The following is a 22,187-nucleotide window of genomic DNA, read 5'->3' as shown; positions in this document are numbered from 1 at the left end:
CCGGAAACGGGAGCTTAAGAGCTGCGCTCTAGAAAAAAGACTGAGTGAGTGAGAAGCGTGCGCTAAAGCTACCAGTCGTGCAGCAGAGCGAGGCTACCTGTGCGATAAGGCACCCTCGCGATTTTTCCGTCTCTTACCATAAAGCCCTAGCCTTGTACCTGCTACACGAGCGGTAACTTTAGAGCACTACTGAGCTTCTCACACGTTCGAGGTCTTTCTACAAATTACTGATGTCGTAGCTTTCAATGACGCTCAGCAAGTTTCCAATTGGAACCATATGTCCATGTTCACCAATGAAAAAGTCAACACATTTCGCTCAATCAGCCGACTGATCGTTACTATTAGCCTCCTTATGCCCACTGTCTGTAAAACTCACCTGCGCAAATTGCGTAATTGTTGTATTCACGTTTTTGTTTCTTTTTTTTAACAAATCTGTTAAGGTTGAAAAAAATAAAATGAAAGGCATAAAGAGCCTGCCTAGCTTTTTGTATACCCGAGACTGAAAAAAAGATTGGGCTTGTGTGCCGTCCACTTTTTGTTCCAAGTCTTAGGTGTTCGCCATGTGTAAAGTTCACCAGCTCGCCTGTATCTCCTTTGTTATTCCTACATATATATTTGTACCACTTACCTTTCCTCTCGCGTCTTTGAATATCGTGGCCCACCAATAATAATATATTCTTATCTTTTGCATTTCCCACCTCAGCGCAAGTGCGGCGCAAGTCTTAGCAAAAATGTCATTGCGGCGCTAAATCTAGCAGACTTCCTCTCATCGCCCAATTTGGCCCAAATGACGCAGCACTTTCCTCACAGAAAATGTGTTTGTATCAAATGTCTGGGCTCCATGAAACTGGCAACAAAGGATTGCCGAGTTCAGTCGCTGCCTTAGATTCCCCTTGCACTCGAAGAAGCGATGGCAGTGTGATGAACTTGAATGAGGTTCTTCCACAGGCTGCACTCCACCGGTGCCCGACTTCATCAAGCCGAAGCCCTCTTCAAGACCTGGATTGGCAGGGACGAAGCGTAAGTTCGAAAAACGGGAAATGTCAGGCAGAACGAGAAGTCCAGAACGGGTCGAAAAACTCACACAACACACTGCTGTATCAGAGAAAAAAAAAAGAAAAAAAAAAAAAGGCGTACATAATTTCTTGGATATATACACATTTCAAGCATCCACGAAAAATAATTTCAACAAGCTTGTCGCTTTGAAGTCCCGACTAAGTATTTTCCTTACTAACAAAAAGGGTTTCGTGTTTTCGGAGTTTATTCTAAAACCCGGATCGTTTTTTTTTTTTTTGTTTTTCGGAATTCATTTTTTGCCATAAAATCGCGGTTTTTCGAAATTTACGTTTTCCATATCTCCAATTCTCCGAAATTCGAAATTCTATATTGCTGTACTCCCAATTTTCTCAAATTCGTCATTAAAAATAGGTAATATCCGGACAACAATGTACGCACAATTTATAAAAACTCGACCGCATCGAACGATATTTCTTAAGCTTAGATATCGTTAGTGCTCTTTACGTTGAGACTACTAACTGTTCCACGACAAAACTTGGACACACGTGTTGCCTGAAGAAAGGTTTAAAGTCACAAAACTCTCGGACGTGGTCGGAAGCATAGAAACTTCACTTGTCACCTTCTCCTCCCATAGAATATAGAGGTTCATAGCTTTTACTGTTATTGTCCTGAACGAACCCTGACGACATAAAAGGTAAACCACCTTTGGTCAGCAGTCTGAGATTTAAAAGAAAACTGAAATGGCCTCGGGACCACTTACCCTGTACTCCCTCCTACCAAGATTTTTTTTTTTTTTTTTTGAAATACCATCCTTTCTTTTTTCTTTTTTTTTATTTGTCGTCAGGATCCTACATAACAAATTTTCGGATAAATCCGCATTAACGAAAATTCTACCGGCTAGTGTTTTTTTTTTCTTTCCCCATTTTTTCGGATATATTTGAAAACACCGAACCTTATATTTATAACTTATAAATGAGATACGCGGATGAACAATATACAAGTCATAAGAAATACAAAAAAAGAAAAAAAGGGGAGCAAACGCATCTTTTCTCTCTTTTTTCTTAAACGAGTTCCACGTATCTCGCTTCTCTTTTGTAAACGCCGAAGATTTCAGCGTCATCGGCATAATCAGACGAAATGTGTTCGATTCGTCTTACAGAGGCCTCGACCAGTGCCGCCGCAGGATCATCCGGGAAAGAGAACAGGCCCCCCAAGGTTGGTGTCATGACGTCACCGAATGGAGGCCAAGGCAGGGCAGGGGTATCGGACGGAAGGGCTGCCTTAGCGTTCGACCGAAGCTGTGCCGCGTTGGCCTCATTTCGATGACGCGGAAACTTTAGAATCACGGCCTTGCGCCACGGCGGCTCCGTGTGACGTAGTTTAATGTCCGCTTTGGCGACACGTTTTCTGTATCAGTCAGTTGGGTGAATGGGTGGACGATTGTGGCTGAAACCTTTTAATCGAGGGGCGGATGATAAGCCACCTAGACAAAGCTTTTATTTCAACAATAAACTCACGACCACGGTGCCACAGGAGCGGAGCAAAAACGGGACGGACAAATGAAAGCTTCAGCTTTGTGTTGTCCGTCCCGCTTTTCCCCCGCTTATGGGTTAGCGTGTCAGTATTCAATTAGCTGGCCTGCACACCTGCTGAAGTTTCAATTATCCAATGTCGCATATAACAAAAAACAAATAAAAAAACAGTGAGGCTACACTTTTAAACCGCATACTTCTACATTCTGAAGTAATGGAGCGTGGTAAGAAGCCCATATCGCTTCGCTACATGCATTTAGCATTCGGTCGTAGGTGCACTGCACTGATCGAGCAAAATCCATGACTATGACGTCAGTTGACGTCATGCCCGACGTCACGTGCTCCGCCCTTTCAGAGCGCCGTGGCGGGAGCAGCGACGCCCCTGCAGCGAGGAAGTTCCCGCCTGGCTTCGAGGTCCGGCGTGAAGCCGCTCTCCGCTGCGCAGGAGAAGCGGGAGGAGGAATACGGTACGGGGACCCGTTTACTGCTTGACGCGGGAGTATTCACTATGAATGTCGTCACCGTTATTGTCATCGCTTCTTCGTCAATGACGGGAAGTGTCAATTTCCCTGAATGTTAAATTGCCATCATTACAAGATTTGAGGAAACCAACCTGACGAGGACTAGCAAAGTGGAAGCCATGGGAGAGCGCTGTGTGTATTTTTAGGCAGCGTAAAGTTAGTCGGCCCCAATGTGCAACTCGTATGTCCGCTGTAGGTGACAAATTTACCGAGTTCGATAGCACTGCTCGGTCGGGATCCTTGACGCGTGCATCGGGCCTTAGTGATAGACGACCGCCTGCAGGACCGATGCTCATCCAGATCAAAACGGGCAGGGGTGGGCATATAAACCCGGAATTCACGGGTTATGCGGCGTGCATGAATTATTGTTCGATGCGGAACCTCTTTTCGGGCACGAGTCATATCGGAATTCAGAAATTCGGGAGGGGGAGGGGGAGGCGGACCGCCCCGAGTGCCGCTGACCATAGTGACGCCACTGGACCCAAGGCATCAGGGCATCGGATGAACGGTTCATTTGGTAAGGGGTGACTTTTCTTCGTCCGGTGACGTGCGCAGATCCCGGAGAGGGCACCTCGAGCCAGACGCGGTACCCGAAGCGGAGCCGCAAGTCCGTCAACTACGCCGAGTGCGAAGTTCCCTCCGAGGACGAGTTCTTCTGTGAGTGTCCAGAAGTCGGAAACTACTCGGACAAGAGACCTTCTCCCTTCCCTCAGTGACACCCCATGCTAACTTCAAAAGCTTAATTAATTATAATGGGGCTACAGAAGTGGGTTGTTCACTGTTGTCCGTTGTGCAGACTGCCTGGAGTGCGGCGAAGACCGGCACGGCGACTGTCCCGTCCACGGACCCCTCGAGTTCGTCAAGGACACACCGGTGAGAAATTTACACGACCTCCTCGTTGTCTGGCGCGCATCGGGGAGGCATTGTGGGCTTTTGAAATGGCAGGAGAGCGGGGAAGCTGGGAAGAGACGGTGGAAGCCATCTGTGTTGGGACAAGAGGGACTTCATGGCGTGATCGAGTTTTCACTTTCGGGTCCGGGCGTTACCTGTGTACGTCGATAACCTCCCTTGAATTCCGCGTGCTACCCGGGAAAGTATACACGCGGGTTTCGGTTGCTCCAGCACCAGACTGGACATCCAATGATAAGAATCTGCGAACTCTGGTGTACTATACTATTAAGTCGTTATCCAGAGTGTACATTGGAGACAATACACTTCAAGAATCGAGCGTCTATATTTTAGTGATTACATTGGAGGATATCCAGAAAACCCTCGATGGAAACCATAAAAAAGTCTAATTATCTGCTACCATAATATTCTGTCAGTGTCATTGAAGTGAACCATACCAAAAGTGGTATTCCCGCCTGCAAGTCTCCTAGTTTTAGCGTAGCTGGATGTGTCAGGAAGTATCCGATCCTCGAGCGTCCTATACATATCACGGGTTTGCAATCACAGCCCGAAATGCTTACAGATTTAGTTTTAGTACATATTTTCTGTTAGATTTACAAAATCACAACTGAAACCGAAGTTTTGTCGCCCCGTTCGAAAATAAGTAATAGTACAAACAAATACACGTTCGTTTTTGTCATCCTCGCTGATAAAGTCCTTAAAGACGTGAGCTCTGTTTATATATTCGTTACAACGTCATATCCGTCCCCTCTGATTAATTCAGGTTCCCCCGGGGGACCCCCAGCGCGCGAACAAGACCCTGCCCGAGGGTCTAACGCTGGCCCGGTCCTGCATCAAGGGGGCCGGGAAGGGGGTCTTCACCCTCAGGCCCCACCCTGCCAGGCTGTGCTACGGGCCCTACGAAGGCGTGCGCTTCACCGGCTCCGGCGGGGGCAACGGATACACCTGGAAGGTGCAGTGCTCCCTGTGGGCTGCGTGAGCATGCGTAAACTCGAAGGGTCTGAACCTGAAAGGGAGGATGGAATTGTCGGGGTACACACTATGGAATACCATACACACTTATGGGTGTAGCTGGTCTCAAGGATAACATCCTAAGGGTGTTACAGGAACAAGTTTAGAGCGCTAGAGAACACGCTAATACTTTGTGCTCTGGCGGTGCGGCAACCTAAAAATACTTTTTTACTAGCAACAAGGTACAAGCAGCACGCATCACCTTCAGGTTGCACTCGCACAGATAGCACGAAAAGCCGACAATTCAGAGATACCCATTCCCAGATGAGCGCATCCAAAATTACGGAACTTACAAGTATGTTTTTTTGTTCTCGTCAGTACCTCAGTTATAGCATAAGAACTCGAAGTTCAAGAAATGTATCTCCAAGTAAACACTAAATCAATGATAATCTGATTTAGTTGCCAAAACAATCTCCTAGAAATGTTTGAGGCGGGTGCAAAACTGATGCGTCACCGCGTGCACGTGCCCGGATCCAGGTGCGTGGCCGGGGCGGCTACCTTGTGGACGCCCGGCCCCTGTCGGAGTCCAACTGGATGCGCTACGTCAACTGCGCCCCGAGCGAGAAGAGCCAGAACCTCGTGGCTTTCCAGCACAGGGGAGGCGTCTACTACCAGACAAAGGCCAAGATAGCGCCGGGGACCGAGCTGCTCGTCTGGTACGGGGACGAGTTTGGCGCCGAGCTAGGACTCGTCGAAGCCAAGGACGGAGCCCAGAAGAAGCGTGAGTGGGGGACATCGGATGGGCAAGGATACGCTGAGTTTCGAAGTTTGTCATTGCGATAAAAATTGTCAGGAGTGCACTATTTGTTGTAAAATCACAATGCATAAAAATAAAAAAAAAGTATTTTTTTTTTTTTTTTTTTTTAAATTGGGATTTGAAGGTACGGTACTCTCCTGAGATATAGTCCACCTAGAATAGATAAAAAATTGTATGAAAATGAGGAGTGGTCTACCTGTCGGTGTGCAGTCCATAAAAGTTGAAAACAAAAATGCTATTTTTAGATAATGTGTCTATCAGACATGTTATCCCGGCGAGGGGGCAATGAAACAGAGATGACTGTACTTCCCAGTCAGAAATGTTCGCTTTTATATCCTGCCCTAGCTAACCGAGGCATTTACGCCAAGGGCATCATTGATCCGAAGGCTACGATTAGTAAGCGTGGGCTATCTTTCGGTGTTTTAAAGGGGAGGGGGGGTGCAGCGATTTCCGGACTTCGGTCAAACACTTGTGCAAGTTGCCCTCTGACAATCCTAAAATAAAGAACAGAAAACCAATTTCGACTGCGTGTCAATAGTTGTTATGTAAAAATAAAAAAAAAAGTTTTTTTTTTAAATTGGGATTTGAAGGTACGGTACTCTCCTGAGATATAGTCCACCTAGAATAGATAAAAAATTGTATGAAAATGAGGAGTGGTCTACCTGTCGGTGTGCAGTCCATAAAAGTTGAAAACACAAATGCTATTTTTAGATAATGTGTCTATCAGATATGTTATCCCGGCGAGGGAGCAATGAAACAAAGATGACTGTACTTCCCAGTCAAAAATGTTCGCTTTTATATCCTGCCCTAGCTAACCGAGGCATTTACGCCAAGGGCATCATTGATCCGAAGGCTACGATTAGTAAGCGTGGGCTATCTTTCGGTGTTTTAAAGGGGAGGGGGGGTGCAGCGATTTCCGGACTTCGGTCAAACACTTGTGCAAGTTGCCCTCTGACAATCCTAAAATAAAGAACAGAAAACCAATTTCGACTGCGTGTCAATAGTTGTTATGTAAAAATAAAAAAAAAAGTTTTTTTTTTAAATTGGGATTTGAAGGTACGGTACTCTCCTGAGATATAGTCCACCTAGAATAGATAAAAAATTGTATGAAAATGAGGAGTGGTCTACCTGTCGGTGTGCAGTCCATAAAAGTTGAAAACACAAATGCTATTTTTAGATAATGTGTCTATCAGATATGTTATCCCGGCGAGGGAGCAATGAAACAAAGATGACTGTACTTCCCAGTCAAAAATGTTCGCTTTTATATCCCGCCCTAGCTAACCGAGGCATTTACGCCAAGGGCATCATTGATCCGAAGGCTACGATTAGTAAGCGTGGGCTATCTTTCGGTGTTTTAAAGGGGAGGGGGGGTGCAGCGATTTCCGGACTTCGGTCAAACACTTGTGCAAGTTGCCCTCTGACAATCCTAAAATAAAGAACAGAAAACCAATTTCGACTGCGTGTCAATAGTTGTTATGTAAAAATAAAAAAAAAAGTTTTTTTTTTAAATAGGGATTTGAAGGTACGGTACTCTCCTGAGATCTAGTCCACCTAGAATAGATAAAAAATTGTATGAAAATGAGGAGTGGTCTACCTGTCGGTGTGCAGTCCATAAAAGTTGAAAACAAAAATGCTATTTTTAGATAATGTGTCTATCAGACATGTTATCCCGGCGAGGGGGCAATGAAACAGAGATGACTGTACTTCCCAGTCAGAAATGTTCGCTTTTATATCCTGCCCTAGCTAACCGAGGCATTTACGCCAAGGGCATCATTGATCCGAAGGCTACGATTAGTAAGCGTGGGCTATCTTTCGGTGTTTTAAAGGGGAGGGGGGGTGCAGCGATTTCCGGACTTCGGTCAAACACTTGTGCAAGTTGCCCTCTGACAATCCTAAAATAAAGAACAGAAAACCAATTTCGACTGCGTGTCAATAGTTGTTATGTAAAAATAAAAAAAAAAGTTTTTTTTTTAAATAGGGATTTGAAGGTACGGTACTCTCCTGAGATCTAGTCCACCTAGAATAGATAAAAAATTGTATGAAAATGAGGAGTGGTCTACCTGTCGGTGTGCAGTCCATAAAAGTTGAAAACACAAATGCTATTTTTAGATAATGTGTCTATCAGACATGTTATCCCGGCGAGGGGGCAATGAAACAGAGATGACTGTACTTCCCAGTCAGAAATGTTCGCTTTTATATCCCGCCCTAGCTAACCGAGGCATTTACGCCAAGGGCATCATTGATCCGAAGGCTACGATTAGTAAGCGTGGGCTATCTTTCGGTGTTTTAAAGGTGAGGGGGGGTGCAGCGATTTCCGGACTTCGGTCAAACACTTGTGCAAGTTGCCCTCTGACAATCCTAAAATAAAGAACAGAAAACCAATTTTGACTGCGTGTCAATAGTTGTTATGTAAAAATAAAAAAAAAAAGTTTTTTTTTTAAATAGGGATTTGAAGGTACGGTACTCTCCTGAGATCTAGTCCACCTAGAATAGATAAAAAATTGTATGAAAATGAGGAGTGGTCTACCTGTCGGTGTGCAGTCCATAAAAGTTGAAAACACAAATGCTATTTTTAGATAATGTGTGTATCAAACATGTTATCCCGGCGAGGGGGCAATGAAACAGAGATGACTGTACTTCCCAGTCAGAAATGTTCGCTTTTATATCCTGCCCTAGCTAACCGAGGCATTTACGCCAAGGGCATCATTGATCCGAAGGCTACGATTAGTAAGCGTGGGCTATCTTTCGGTGTTTTAAAGGGGAGGGGGGGTGCAGCGATTTCCGGACTTCGGTCAAACACTTGTGCAAGTTGCCCTCTGACAATCCTAAAATAAAGAACAGAAAACCAATTTCGACTGCGTGTCAATAGTTGTTATGTAAAAATAAAAAAAAAAGTTTTTTTTTTTTAAATAGGGATTTGAAGGTACGGTACTCTCCTGAGATCAAGTCCACCTAGAATAGATAAAAAATTGTATGAAAATGAGGAGTGGTCTACCTGTCGGTGTGCAGTCCATAAAAGTTGAAAACAAAAATGCTATTTTTAGATATTGTGTCTATCAGACATGTTATCCCGGCGAGGGGGCAATGAAACAGAGATGACTGTACTTCCCAGTCAGAAATGTTCGCTTTTATATCCCGCCCTAGCTAACCGAGGCATTTACGCCAAGGGCATCATTGATCCGAACGCTACGATTAGTAAGCGTGGGCTATCTTTCGGTGTTTTAAAGGTGAGGGGGGGTGCAGCGATTTCCGGACTTCGGTCAAACACTTGTGCAAGTTGCCCTCTGACAATCCTAAAATAAAGAACAGAAAACCAATTTCGACTGCGTGTCAATAGTTGTTATGTAAAAATAAAAAAAAAAGTTTTTTTTTTTTAAATAGGGATTTGAAGGTACGGTACTCTCCTGAGATCTAGTCCACCTAGAATAGATAAAAAATTGTATGAAAATGAGGAGTGGTCTACCTGTCGGTGTGCAGTCCATAAAAGTTGAAAACAAAAATGCTATTTTTAGATATTGTGTCTATCAGACATGTTATCCCGGCGAGGGGGCAATGAAACAGAGATGACTGTACTTCCCAGTCAGAAATGTTCGCTTTTATATCCCGCCCTAGCTAACCGAGGCATTTACGCCAAGGGCATCATTGATCCGAAGGCTACGATTAGTAAGCGTGGGCTATCTTTCGGTGTTTTAAAGGGGAGGGGGGGTGCAGCGATTTCCGGACTTCGGTCAAACACTTGTGCAAGTTGCCCTCTGACAATCCTAAAATAAAGAACAGAAAACCAATTTCGACTGCGTGTCAATAGTTGTTATGTAAAAATAAAAAAAAAAGTTTTTTTTTTTTAAATAGGGATTTGAAGGTACGGTACTCTCCTGAGATCAAGTCCACCTAGAATAGATAAAAAATTGTATGAAAATGAGGAGTGGTCTACCTGTCGGTGTGCAGTCCATAAAAGTTGAAAACACAAATGCTATTTTTAGATATTGTGTCTATCAGACATGTTATCCCGGCGAGGGGGCAATGAAACAGAGATGACTGTACTTCCCAGTCAGAAATGTTCGCTTTTATATCCCGCCCTAGCTAACCGAGGCATTTACGCCAAGGGCATCATTGATCCGAACGCTACGATTAGTAAGCGTGGGCTATCTTTCGGTGTTTTAAAGGGGAGGGGGGGTGCAGCGATTTCCGGACTTCGGTCAAACACTTGTGCAAGTTGCCCTCTGACAATCCTAAAATAAAGAACAGAAAACCAATTTCGACTGCGTGTCAATAGTTGTTATGTAAAAATAAAAAAAAAAGTTTTTTTTTTTTAAATAGGGATTTGAAGGTACGGTACTCTCCTGAGATCTAGTCCACCTAGAATAGATAAAAAATTGTATGAAAATGAGGAGTGGTCTACCTGTCGGTGTGCAGTCCATAAAAGTTGAAAACAAAAATGCTATTTTTAGATATTGTGTCTATCAGACATGTTATCCCGGCGAGGGGGCAATGAAACAGAGATGACTGTACTTCCCAGTCAGAAATGTTCGCTTTTATATCCCGCCCTAGCTAACCGGGCGCATTTACGCCAAGGGCATCATTGATCCGAACGCTACGATTAGTAAGCGTGGGCTATCTTTCGGTGTTTTAAAGGGGGTTTTGGGGGGGTGCAGCGATTTCCGGACTTCGGTCAAACACTTGTGGAAGTTGCCCTCTGACAATCCTAAAGTAAAGAACAGAAAACCAATTTCGACTGCGTGTCAATAGTTGTTATGTAAAAAAAAAAATAAGAAAAAATCAGTATTTCCAATTTTGGCACCCCTCAACTCACTCCCAGTCTTCGGTCTCACCTGGTCCCCCTCCTTGTGACGTAATTCGGCGTGCAGTGTAGCTTCCCCTGTGCTCTTTCGGAGGACGCTTCCTCTCTCTCTCTCTCTGCTGACATTAGCGGGCGTTATGCTGCAGCTTAGAGCCAAGTGAGGTCATGTCATCTTTTCGCTGTAGTTCCTTCGGCTGCCCCTCGTTGCTGCAGGTGGGGGGAACAGCTCGACTTTTGCTTTGTGATCATGCAGCGGAATAGCGACATTTTTTAATGAAGGAGGTGTTTTCTGTGACCTCCGGGACATGATAAACAACGTAAAAATTACGAGATGCATATTCTTCATTTCTTAAAATCGTTGAACCCCCCCCCCCCCCTCCCCCTTTAGAAGAAAATAACAAATCCATCCGAAAATGGGGGGGCGGGTCACCTTTCGGGGGAGGGGTATCTCGGGATTTTACGGTAGTGTCTCCTAACTCTCTGCCCCCCTTGCCTTGCTCGTCCATGTGCAGACCAAGAAGAGGGGCCGTCCCTTGAGGGGCCAGTGCAGACCTTCGCGTGTGGGGACTGCGACAGCGTCTTCGCTTCCCTCGAGCACCTCCAGGGACACCGGAAGACGGTGCACGAGAGGAGAGGGGGCAGGCACCGATGCGGTCACTGTCCCTACTCCAGCGATAAGAAACCAGACCTAGTCAGGCACCAGCGCACCCACACGGGAGAGAGGCCCTTCAAGTGCGGCACCTGCGGCAAGGCTTTCACGCAGCAGGGCCACTTGACCACGCACCAGAATGTGCACACGGGCGAGCGGCCTCACGAGTGCGCCGAGTGCGGGCAGAAGTTCGCCCGGCTGGGACACCTGAGGATGCACGAAAAAACGCACAGCGGAGAGCGGCCCCACGTCTGCCCAGAGTGTGCGAGAGGATTCGTTAAGAGAGGTGACCTCGCAAGGCACAGGCGAACCCACTCCGGCGAGAAGCCCTATGCCTGCCACCTGTGCTCCTACAGGACCTCTGATTTAAGCCACTTGAAGAGGCACGTGATCCTGGTGCACTCGAAAGAGTATCCCCACAAGTGCGGGGACTGCGGCAGAGGGTTCCTGCTCCCATATGAACTCAGAAGCCACATGAGGAAGCAGCACTCCTCCGACGACCTGGAGCGGTAGATGGACTCCGTGATGGGGGAGGGGGGAGGGGCACCGGGTCCTAACGACACTGGGGAAACCCGAAGACAAGGGTGACACCGGCGAGTTCTTCTTTTGCTTTTTAATAAATACATTGTACATAGAATTGGCCTCGGCTTACTGTTCCCCACGAGCGTATCGTCCAAAAGGGTGACTTTCCCGAACCGTGGGTGTAAGGGTCGACGAAGGCTGTGCTGTGGGCCGTTAGGACGAGAGGGACTTGGATGGTCTACGAAAGCGTTGACGAACAGTTCCCGCGGTGGTGGGCGACTTCGAAAGTCGGCCGTATACTTTGCGATGCGAGGCTGAAAACGCGCGTTTTTAGCTGAGAGAACCGGAACGTGCGTTTCGGGCCGGGACGACTATCGGAGAGTGCGGTGGTTGGATGGGCAACGTTAGACCACGTCTGGCGGAATGATCGTCGGCGCTGTCCACATCAGGGACGGCGGTCTGACTCGCCTCGCGAGTTCTAAGAAAGGGTTTGCTCGCGTCCGAACCCGCCTGGCGTTTGGTCATGAGATATGCAAGGATAAAAATGCTGCGTCATTTGCGCCAGATTGCTCCATAAAGGGAAGTCTGCTACATCTTGCGCCAAAATGCCATTTTTGTTAACAATTGCGCCAAACCTGCCCCGAGAAAGGCTTAAAGAAAATATATATATATATATATATTGGTCGACCCTAATATTCAGAGAAGTAGAAGGAAAGAAATATTGTGCAAATACGAACTTCACAGCCTCTCTACTCGCAGTATAGTTTGTTTTGTCTTAGATCAGAATAAAGCCGAAGACTCGAACACATATAACCACAGACACGCACGCTAACAGCGCAAGCCACGCGACATTGATTGGTTTAGACGATGAAAGAACACGTACAAGGACATGGCGAATGCCAGGATGTCGCGCTTCGATGCTGCGAATCAACCGGCCAGAGACGCTGACGCTGGGCATCAAGCGCTCTGGCCGGTTGATGCGCAGGCGGGTTGATCGCCGCCATGGACTAAAGTTTCAGACGATGTTGTCGATGTCAGGAACTAAGAGTCCCCGAGAAACCTTTTGCATACTACATGAAGGGAAACCAGGGTCTTGCACTCCTGATAAGGTCGCTTGATTATACCGTGGGTACTTGCGGCTCTCACCTGCGTGCACCCGTGGAGCTTCACCGCTTTGCACCGGAGTGCTAGGAGCAGCGGGTGACACGGGGAAGCGCCTGGCTTAGCTCGATAGGCAGGCACATTATGGTCAGGGTGGTTACGGGGCGAACTTCTTTGTCCTCATTGTAAGTTCATCTCCAATTAAAGAAAACAGATAAAGAGAGAAGGGAACACGAGTCTATGTATATTTGAATCAATATGGTAGTCCCGATAGTTTCCGTGCAGCTGTCGATCGAAAGATCGGCGAACTTCGACGTGACTCTGGTTCCTACGCCGCTAAAAAAACTGTGTCGAGTTTAAAGCGCGAGTGTAGTCCTTTATAGTATTGTTGGTTGGCTGCTTTTGTAATTTATAATATTATATGCTTGAGTTTGGTAGGTCCATTAAACTTGCGGGACGCATCTTTATTGGTAGACGTGTCAGCGGATATGCTGGTTTTGCTGGCATTAAAAAATTATATTTACAGGCTAAACAAACTACCGAGTGTAAAATGAAGAGGGGAGAGAAGATTATTCCACTACGCTAGGATACACTTTTCAGCCATTTTTGAATACCCACTGTAAATGAAACCTTCTCTGACTAGAGCCTTATTTAAGACGACTGTGTTCCTTTAATGCTCTATGTATTATTTTTCTAGAAACAGTAATAACTCATATGCTCGAGTGTCAAACAGAAACCCTAGATCACTATCATAAATGAACTCAGCCAGAGATTCAATCAATTTTTCATTCTCAAGTGATGTGCTAACAGATCTTGGCATCTGCTCCAAAAGCGTCAGTGGCTGCTTCAAACCAATATTTCCCCCGCTACAGAACGTGCTACAAAAGGTCCAATTCCGATTTCATCACTTGTCATGCGCAGGTCGTGGGGTCTCAGGCGGGAAACTTCAGCAATTTCCCCACGGTGGGAAAGTGGGGCGATTGGTTGCGGCCTCTCGGCCACCGGGAAACGCCCGTCTCATGACCCGTCGGGGAATCGCCGGTCCACCAAAAGAGGGCGGGCCAACCAGTGATATTTAAGGGGAACGCAGCAAGTGGGAATCGTATTACGAACGAATAAACGGGTTTTATGTCGAATTCCACTGGGCGTTTTGGAGCGCGCCGGGATCAGTCGACCAGATCCGGATTGGAGCACAAGATCCGAACGGGGTCGCACCGCCTACGGATCCCCAGTGGAACATGACCACTGCTCCGGGATCGGCGGATGCCTTCCCGTCATTCAACTGCCCGGGAATCCCCTTTTCGCGGCCGCCGCGGTCGTTTCGAAGACGTTTTCGCAATCGCGGTGCTAACACGTGTTCGACGCACGAGTGGCAGGAATGGCTCAGGCGCTTCTAGCAAAGATTGCCGGAATGCCCGTAGCGCGGCAAATACCTTCTCTTCTCCTTCCTGGAAAACGAACCGGCTGTCGAGCCAATGGGTAAGCAAGCGACCATTACGAATTCTTCTGATGTCGAGACAATCTAGGAGCTTAGCCCGCCACGTGCTTCTTCTTCTGAGGCGAGATGCCCCACGAGAAAAGAAGTCACGTGTGTGCGCCGAGGGCTGGCCCGGCTGGCTTCCGGTTGAATCCGCCGAAATCGTGGGAGCGACTTTTCTCGTGGCGAATTCCACGGGTCGTTTTGGAGCGCGCCGGGATCGACTTTTCCGGAGCGAGCCTATTTCACTGGGCGATCGGGATCGAGACGAACGTGTTCCACTGATCGTTTTGGATTACCTCCCGCTCCAGATCTCGATCTGGATCCGAGAAAGTCGCTCCCCCGATTTTGGCGGATTCAACCGGAAGCCAGCCGGGTCAGCCCTTGGCGCACACACGTGACTTCCTTTCTCGCGGGCATCTCGCCTGATCTCGCCTCAGAAGAAATGGTAATGGCCGCTTGCTTACCCCTTGGCTCGACAGCCGGTTCGTTTTCCAAGAAGGAGAAGAGAAGAGAAGGGTTTTGCCGCGCTACGGGCATTCCGGCAATCTTTGCTAGACGCTCCTGAGCCATTCCTGCCGCTCGTGCGTCGAACACGTATTAGCGCCGCGATTGCGAAAACGTTGATACTTGGAACCAGCCGCTACCAGACACCTGATTTGTTTCAAAAATACCCGGGACGTTTTGGGGCAATGAATCGATCACATAGCAGGCGGTAGACAAGTAGACAGCGTTGAAAAATATTTAATCCACCGATTGTTATGAAGGCCGATGGCGTCGGTGTCGCAGTTTTGAAGCACTGTCAGTTCAACACCACGTTACAAAAGACGGTTTGGGGTACTGCCGGTGCTAACGCAATTTCACAGTAGAAATAGAAATTGCATGAAAGAACCGGACAGAAACACTCCATACGGTGGCGTAAATGCCGAACATATATCAGCGATGTCACTTTCCTCGGTTGAGGCTATCTGCTTTGTCAACGAATGATGAACATCTCGGTAAAATAAAGAGCGGAAAATACTCCCCGTGTCAAGTTTTCTAATTACAGCCACTGGTTGATGTCGTACCGTGGTAATTCCCGGCCCTTCGAACGCACTAGCACTTTGTAGAGTCACATTTTCAGCGATTCCGCGCCGCACACGAACGAAGGTAAACAATCAAGATGGCGGAGTGTTCCCCGTATTGTCCTCGCCGTCAGTGCGGTGTGATAGCGTTGTCGGATAACAAATCGGGCAACACTGTTGCGGGGCGGCAGCAATATGTTGCCCGACTGTTGTTGCCGCGATGTGACAGGGTCGCCGGCAACACGACTTCCCCGTGTTGCCGGATAGAGTTGTCCATCTGTCCCCTCAGTGTGACAGGGTCTTTACCCCTTGGCTAGACAGCCGGTTCGTTTTTTAGGAAGGACAAGAGAAGGTTTTGGGGGCCGCGCTACGGGCATTCCGGCAATCTTTGCTAGAAGCTCCTGAGCCATTCCTGCCGCTCGTGCGTCGAACACGTGTTAGTGCCGTGATTGCGAAAACGTGTTCGAAACGACCGCGGCGGCCGCCGAAAGGGAATTCCCCGGCAGTTGAATGACATGAAGGCAAATGCCGATCCCGGAGCAGTGGTCATGTTCCACGGGGGATCCATCGCCGGCGCGACCCCGTTCGGATTGTGAGCTCCATTCCGGATCTGGTGAACTGATCCCGGCGCGCTCCAAAACGCCCAGTGGAATTCGCCATCGGATCCAGATCGAGATCTGGAGCGGGAGCTAATCCAAAACGACCAGTGAAACATGTCGGTCTCAATCCCGATCGCCCAGTGAAATAGGCTCGCTCCAGAAAAGTCGATCCCGGCGCGCTCCAAAACGACCAGTGGAATTCGCCATTAGTTTGTGCTGGAGCTCGAGAGCTCACGCTCCCTAATCGAACCCTGTCAAGGGACTCCGGGGTACAATGCCCCCGTAATCGGAATTTAATCCTACGAGCCAGCCAACTCCCGAGCTAACACCCGAGCACCCCCTTCCCACCTCCCACTAGAGAGTAATCTGTGCAGCTCAGTTTCGCTTATCTATCTTTATTCGTTACAAAAGTAATACATCGTTTATATAAAAGTAACCCACGCCTACAGAGTTGGTAGGCGCTGTCAAGAGAAGCAACTTGGCCTCCGACGCAAATACACCCCATCTTCACACAGCGAAGTTCGTTAGCCGATCCGGACCTCCCGTGGACGACGCAAAGTGTGCACCAAGGAACCCGTTCTGTGGAGCTCGATCTTGCTGGAGAGATACGCGTCCCCAGTGCTTAGTTCATGGCAAGCGTAGCTCCCACTCCATTGCATTTCTTCATCTCAAGAAATGCCTGGAAACGAGCTGGCGAAGGAAACACAGCCTTCCTTTAGGGCGGACGAAACTAAGAGCGCAGTTACATTGGTCAGGTGACATTGTAGACAGACAGCAAGGTCCTTTTAAAGTTCGAATTATTTGTTCCAATAAATATTTAACTCGGGTTCAGTTTGTACATAGAAATATTTGAATAGAAAACTTCTATATTAAAGAGATCTTTCTTTGGATTATGTCACATCGGCAGCGACAGCGTTGCCAACTAGAAGTCGTTTCTCCAAACATGCCAGCTTCATTATAATATAAATTATGTATCACTGACACAAAACACTACATTAAGGACAAAGGCTACGCGCCTTGTACTATCAAAGTCTTTGACGCACTATACTCAGAGTTGCGTAAGAATGCCTTGCCAGGGCCGTGTCACAGCCCGTATCCTTCAACTGCGGTTCATCACAAGATGAAACGAAGTCTTAACGTAACAAGAAACTGGAGGCAGGTTACGGACAAAGGATGCTCCCGCCCACGATAGAGCTTACCTCGAGCTTTTTAAACAAAATGACCCCTTCCCTGGACCCCCAACATTGATTCTACTCTACCCTTCATGGCTAGCAGCCGCCAACAGGGAATCAGGGCTATCATTGTCGCCTTACAATGAACCCGAAGCTCGCCATCCGCGACCGGCGCAGAGAAGAAAGCAAGCGGCGTGTCCATGGGAAGATGAAAGAACGCCCTCGCTGCCCCTCCAGTCTTCCTATCCAAATGGTGAAGGAAAAACTTTGATGGTGAACTAATCACTAGGTCGTAGAATAACCGTGGTACTAAGTAAGACGTCTAAATGTTTAACTTCTGATGTGACTTAAGCGGTGTGAAGCCGGCCTCAGAACTAGCCCATGAAAATCTGAACAATCGCACTTGATTTCGTCGGAGGTATTAAAGGGGCACGGACAGGTGAAAATTATATTATTATTATTATCTTATTATCTGAAACGATTGACAACGATGCGTATTATCCTCAAAATTCGAAACTAGTGAACGCAGTATTTGTGAAGTAGAAAAATGTTTCCAAAAGCCGAATTTGAAGTTCCCGCTCGATCGGCGCCTGTGCAGTGACCTCAAAGATTGAGGCGTCCTGCAACTCGAGTTTCTCTGGCGCCTCCGTCCCGGCCCGAAGTGTCGTATTCGCCTGCGTCTTCGACTGCTTGCCTCCGTGTACCGCCTATCACTGTGAGCAGACGACACATCACTTTCCAGTTTGAAGTTCCTTTAGGACCCTTTCAGCAATCTCAAAATCTTTGAAACGGTGTGAGGTCGAACAAAACGCGCCTTGGACTTTCGTAAGCGACGCGAGGGCCCATTTCGCGTCGGTTCTGCGTGAAAGGCAGCCCCGGCGGAGTCACAACAGAAACTGCGGTACAAAAACACCAAACCCAGTTGTTTTGACCGTTTGACGATTTCCTTTTCGAAGTTTGAGATTTCGCGAGGCGCGTGATAAAGAGAACTTTGTTCGATTCTCCGACTCGCCAATCATCCTGTGCCAAGCGCTGCGGCGCCGCCAAGTTTATCGAGGGAGGATAAAAAGCCAAGAGGCGACATAAATCCGGACTCCGCTTTTTGATATTTCAGAAAGAAGGGCCATGGTGAAACAAGCGAAACAAAACTACAAAGAGTACTCTTTTGGTGGGAGGTGGGAAGGAGGTTCTCGGGTGTTAGCTCGGGAGTTGGCTGGCTCGTAGGATTAAATTCCGATTACGGGGGCATTGTACCCCGGAGTCCCTTGACAGGGTTCGTTCACGGAGTGTGAGCTCTCGAGCTCCAGCACAAAATAAAGCCCTTTCATTCGTCCGTTATACGTTTCCCACTTGCTACGTTCCCCTTAAATATCACTGGTTGGCCCGCCCTCTTTTGGTGGACCGGCGATTCCCAGACGGGTCATGAGACGGGCGTTTCCCAGTGACCGAGATGCCACAACCAATCGCCCCACACTGACACATCAAAATCATATTTTTTTTTATTATCCGAAACAATTGAAAACGATGCCGGGACATTACTCTCAAAATTTGAAATTTGGGAATTCAGTATTTGTGAAGTAAAAAAACAATTTCCAAATGCCGAATTCTAAGTTCCCGCGCGATCGGCGCCGGTGCCTTGACGTCAAATATTGCGGAGTCCTGAGAGTCCACTTTCCTTTACGACTCCCTGCTGTTGCCATGGCGACCCAAAGCGAGGAGGAAAGGAGCGAGCGCCGGCGTTGCGGCGGACCGGTTTTGAGCGGTGTCGCCTGTTTTCCGTTGGAGGATACAAATCCAGGAGACGGCACCACAACGAACTCTCGATTTTTGGCATTTCAAAAAGAAGGGCCGTAGTGCGTTCGCAATTGCGTTAAAAAACATGTTTTAGGATTGCCGACACTACAATCTAACCAAAGTTAAGTGGGGAAGGCTTGAGACACTCAATAGGCTTGCGATGAGAGTGTTTACGGGCCTACCCTTTTTTACTAAAAAGATATAATTAGATAAATGGGCGCAGCTCAACACCTTACAGGACACTGTCCAAGCCAGGGTCGTGGTGCATAAAGAAAGACTTCAACACACAAAGCAAGGAAGACAGATCCTGGGGCTGCTAGGCAACAACCTAGAAGACCTACCAAACCTGCCCGAATGGCTTCCGTTGTGGGAAGACAGGCCAGACTTTACCGAAAGGAGGCCTCTTAGAGTCAAGAAAGGGGACGAAAAAAGGAACGAGCGGATCACCAACGCACGCCGGAAGATGGTGGAGCACTGGACCGACCCGAGCGAGATCCTGGCAGTAAACACAGACCACGCATGAGATGACACATCGACACCTGCTGGGGCAGCGGTGTTTCTCGACCCCGCTGTGGGGGTCACGGAATGCTGCCAACTACCCACAAGAACCACGATCAAGGGAGGAGAGCTCGAAGTCATCCTCCTGGCTTTCAACTTCTTCACGCATCACTGGCAAGACCTACGTCCGAGGGAGCTCAGCCTCTTAACAGACGCCTAGGAGCCAGTACGAGAGTGTAAGAAAGGCTCCAGCGCAAGCAGGAAGGTCAAGGAAATAAAGAAAATGGCAGCCGAACTACGTCATCTTGGCACCACCATCAAGATAGGCTGGATCCCGGGCCATGCAGGGATCCTCGGCAATGAAAAGGTGCATCAACTCACTCGCGCGGCGCTAGTTTCTTTCTGCGGGTTAGGGGGAGTGCCCACATCCTCACAACCACACGACCACGGATACGCTGCACCCGGTAATGGGAAGACGTTATGTGATGACGAAGAATATGATCCTGACGAGGAGATCCTAATCAAGGAGAGGTGCGGAAAAAGATTGTGAGGAAGCCTGCCCCAGACGCCCTACCTTCTACCGAGGAATCGGAAGAAGGGACAAGGTCCTCCTCACCCGCATCATGGCAGGCGCCACCCGCTCCCCAGCGGGCCTGGAGCAAAGACGCTCCAGCACGTGCAACAAATGCACGAACAACATAAAAGGAGGTATGACTCATCTCTTATGGGAATGCCCCTACTATCAACAAATTCGGACCAAGTTCAAACCCATATATGCCCACAACCTGGTTGACTGGGTTCACCCAAAGAAGTCATCAGACAAAGACAATGGCCAGCTTAGTTTCCTAAACTTCATGCTAACAGCGAAGCTGGACGTAGTATATGTGCAGATTCTCACCTCCCTCATCCTTTTTTTAGTGCCATATGCCCAGACGAAGATGTCACTCGCCATATTCCCCTCACCTTGACCTTGTTTTTGTGGCAATAAAAACGCCTTTCGAATCTGAATTCGCTGGCCTTTTCTACTGGATTCGCCTGGCTAAATTGGCCGAATATCGCAATTTTGCGGTGTGACTAGCGTGTTGTGGCGTTGAACACACGTGCACACGCCTGCCGTCACCACGAAGGCAGCGAGACCAATGAATCCGGAGCTCAAGCATGAACTTTTAGATCGCTGCGAAGAGCTCGGGCTTCGACTCTACACGGACACGCCTCAGAGGACGGCTGGTAATGCCGAAGTCGACGCACCGCCCCTGCCGCCCAACAGTTCGCCGCGCCTCGACGACACGGACTGGTAATGAACATGCGATTCCTTTATTGGAATCGCATGTTATTGGAACATGCGATTTATAAAAACAGCGTAGCTGCTACCTCGTTGATTAGAAGTGGTCACTAACTGCTTCTGTTGTTGAGCCACCTCGTCAGGAGGTCAAATCAAATTTGGGGGTTTTACGTGCCAAACCTACGACGGGCATCTGGCACGCCCCAGCGGAGGACTGAGGATTAATTTCGACAACCCGGGGATCTTTTGCTGTGCAACCGAAAGCTCGGTTATACGGCGCCTTCTCCACAACCTTGTCAGGAGGAAAAAACGAAAAAGTTTGCGTGTAGTGCTGCTATTGACTCGTGCGAAATTCCGCGCAACTTTTTGCACCCCACCCCTGCCCGTTTCGATCTGGATCAGTATCGTACCGACATGGGGTTGTGTATCACTACTGCGTGATGCATGTTAAAGACCCCAGGCTAGCGGTTGTGCTGCACTGTCTAAATTTCTCATCTACAGCCTGGAATCTACAGTCGCCCGTTGAGACCGACCAAATAGGTTGTAAAAACATACACACACCAATTTCTTTTTTGATTTTAGGTGCAGTTGCAGCCACTGCCACGTGATGTCGACGGCCGCCAAATGTATCTGTTGCATGGAGGTGGGGGAAGTCGCCGCCAACGCCGGCAGTGTCTGCATCACACAGCACAGCGACTTCTTCGAGGCAATCCGCAATCCCGTCGTCCTCCAAATCGCGTATCGCATGAGGGCGATCGAGCTCTTGGACAGGGAGCTCGTCGGGAACAGGGAAACCCACAGGTAAGGCCTTAAACACCAGGTGGTGTCGGGTATTTGAAACACTAACACACTGGTCAGTTTCCATCTAAATCATTTTGCATAACCGAATACCTACATACAGGGCTCTGTTTAAGTTTGGAATGAGGCAAGCGGGCATCAGACTTCGGCGCAGTAACTGGCCTCTAGTTCTAAAGAAGTTATCCAAGGTTGGAATTGGTAAGTGCAGTGAGGAGTCTACATTGTGTGCAATTCATTATTGTAAGAGATAGTACAGTTTATTCTACCATGGGCAGATATGATCTTCGTAAACCCGAGTTCAATCTGGATTCTCCATTCCTTCAACGGAGGTACAGGTGCGTTGCATACCACCAGTTTGCAAGGTGGATTTGGCGCCGCCTTGGGAGGCACAACAGGAAGATCCTGCCTGCCTGTGTAGTAAAGGCCATTAGGAATGCCTATCCATCAGAAGAATACTGTGGCTTTAGATATCCTGCCCTGTAGGCCTTACATGTTCTCAGTCACCCCAGTGCAATATTGCTGTGCGCAGGGCCGAACAAGCAGCGCTCGGTCACGGAACTCCAGAAGATTTGCGTTTATTCTTACTCGGGTGGAACTTTTATCATTTCGTCGTAGTTTCTTGTTCTCGAAAGTGCGTGTTCATTCTCACCCTGAACACCCGGTGCTCGAACCTTCTGGACCGAATT

At 48.0% G+C, this 22,187-nt stretch overlaps 2 protein-coding genes across 4 annotated transcripts in view; one reads left to right on the top strand and one right to left on the bottom strand.

Moving 5' to 3' along the window:
* Positions 1 to 22,187, top strand: part of LOC115311041 (histone-lysine N-methyltransferase PRDM9-like) — a 56,841-nt gene that overhangs the window by 5,092 nt on the left and 29,562 nt on the right. For 2 of the 3 annotated variants that reach the window (XM_040213764.1, XM_040213766.1), the window contains 6 exons: positions 949 to 1,020; positions 2,177 to 2,232; positions 2,905 to 3,016; positions 3,626 to 3,727; positions 3,867 to 3,943; positions 5,468 to 5,711. In XM_040213764.1, coding sequence (XP_040069698.1) covers positions 949 to 1,020; positions 2,177 to 2,232; positions 2,905 to 3,016; positions 3,626 to 3,727; positions 3,867 to 3,943; positions 5,468 to 5,711 — 663 coding nt within the window. Of the gene's footprint in view, positions 1 to 948; positions 1,021 to 2,176; positions 2,233 to 2,904; positions 3,017 to 3,625; positions 3,728 to 3,866; positions 3,944 to 5,467; positions 5,712 to 11,057; positions 11,750 to 22,187 lie in introns of those variants that run through there. The other variant, XM_040213765.3, reaches the window with a different exon arrangement.
* LOC115318793 (gastrula zinc finger protein XlCGF17.1-like) overlaps positions 1 to 22,187 on the bottom strand; it is a 57,203-nt gene that overhangs the window by 25,733 nt on the left and 9,283 nt on the right. The gene's annotated exons all lie outside the window — the stretch shown is intronic.

This window comes from Ixodes scapularis, unplaced genomic scaffold, assembly GCF_016920785.2.
Source record: "Ixodes scapularis isolate PalLabHiFi unplaced genomic scaffold, ASM1692078v2 PGA_scaffold4__175_contigs__length_147842914, whole genome shotgun sequence".
Lineage (NCBI taxonomy): Eukaryota > Metazoa > Arthropoda > Arachnida > Ixodida > Ixodidae > Ixodes > Ixodes scapularis.
The sequence above is the reverse complement of the archived record's forward strand: the minus strand, read 5'-3'. Positions and strand labels throughout refer to the sequence as shown.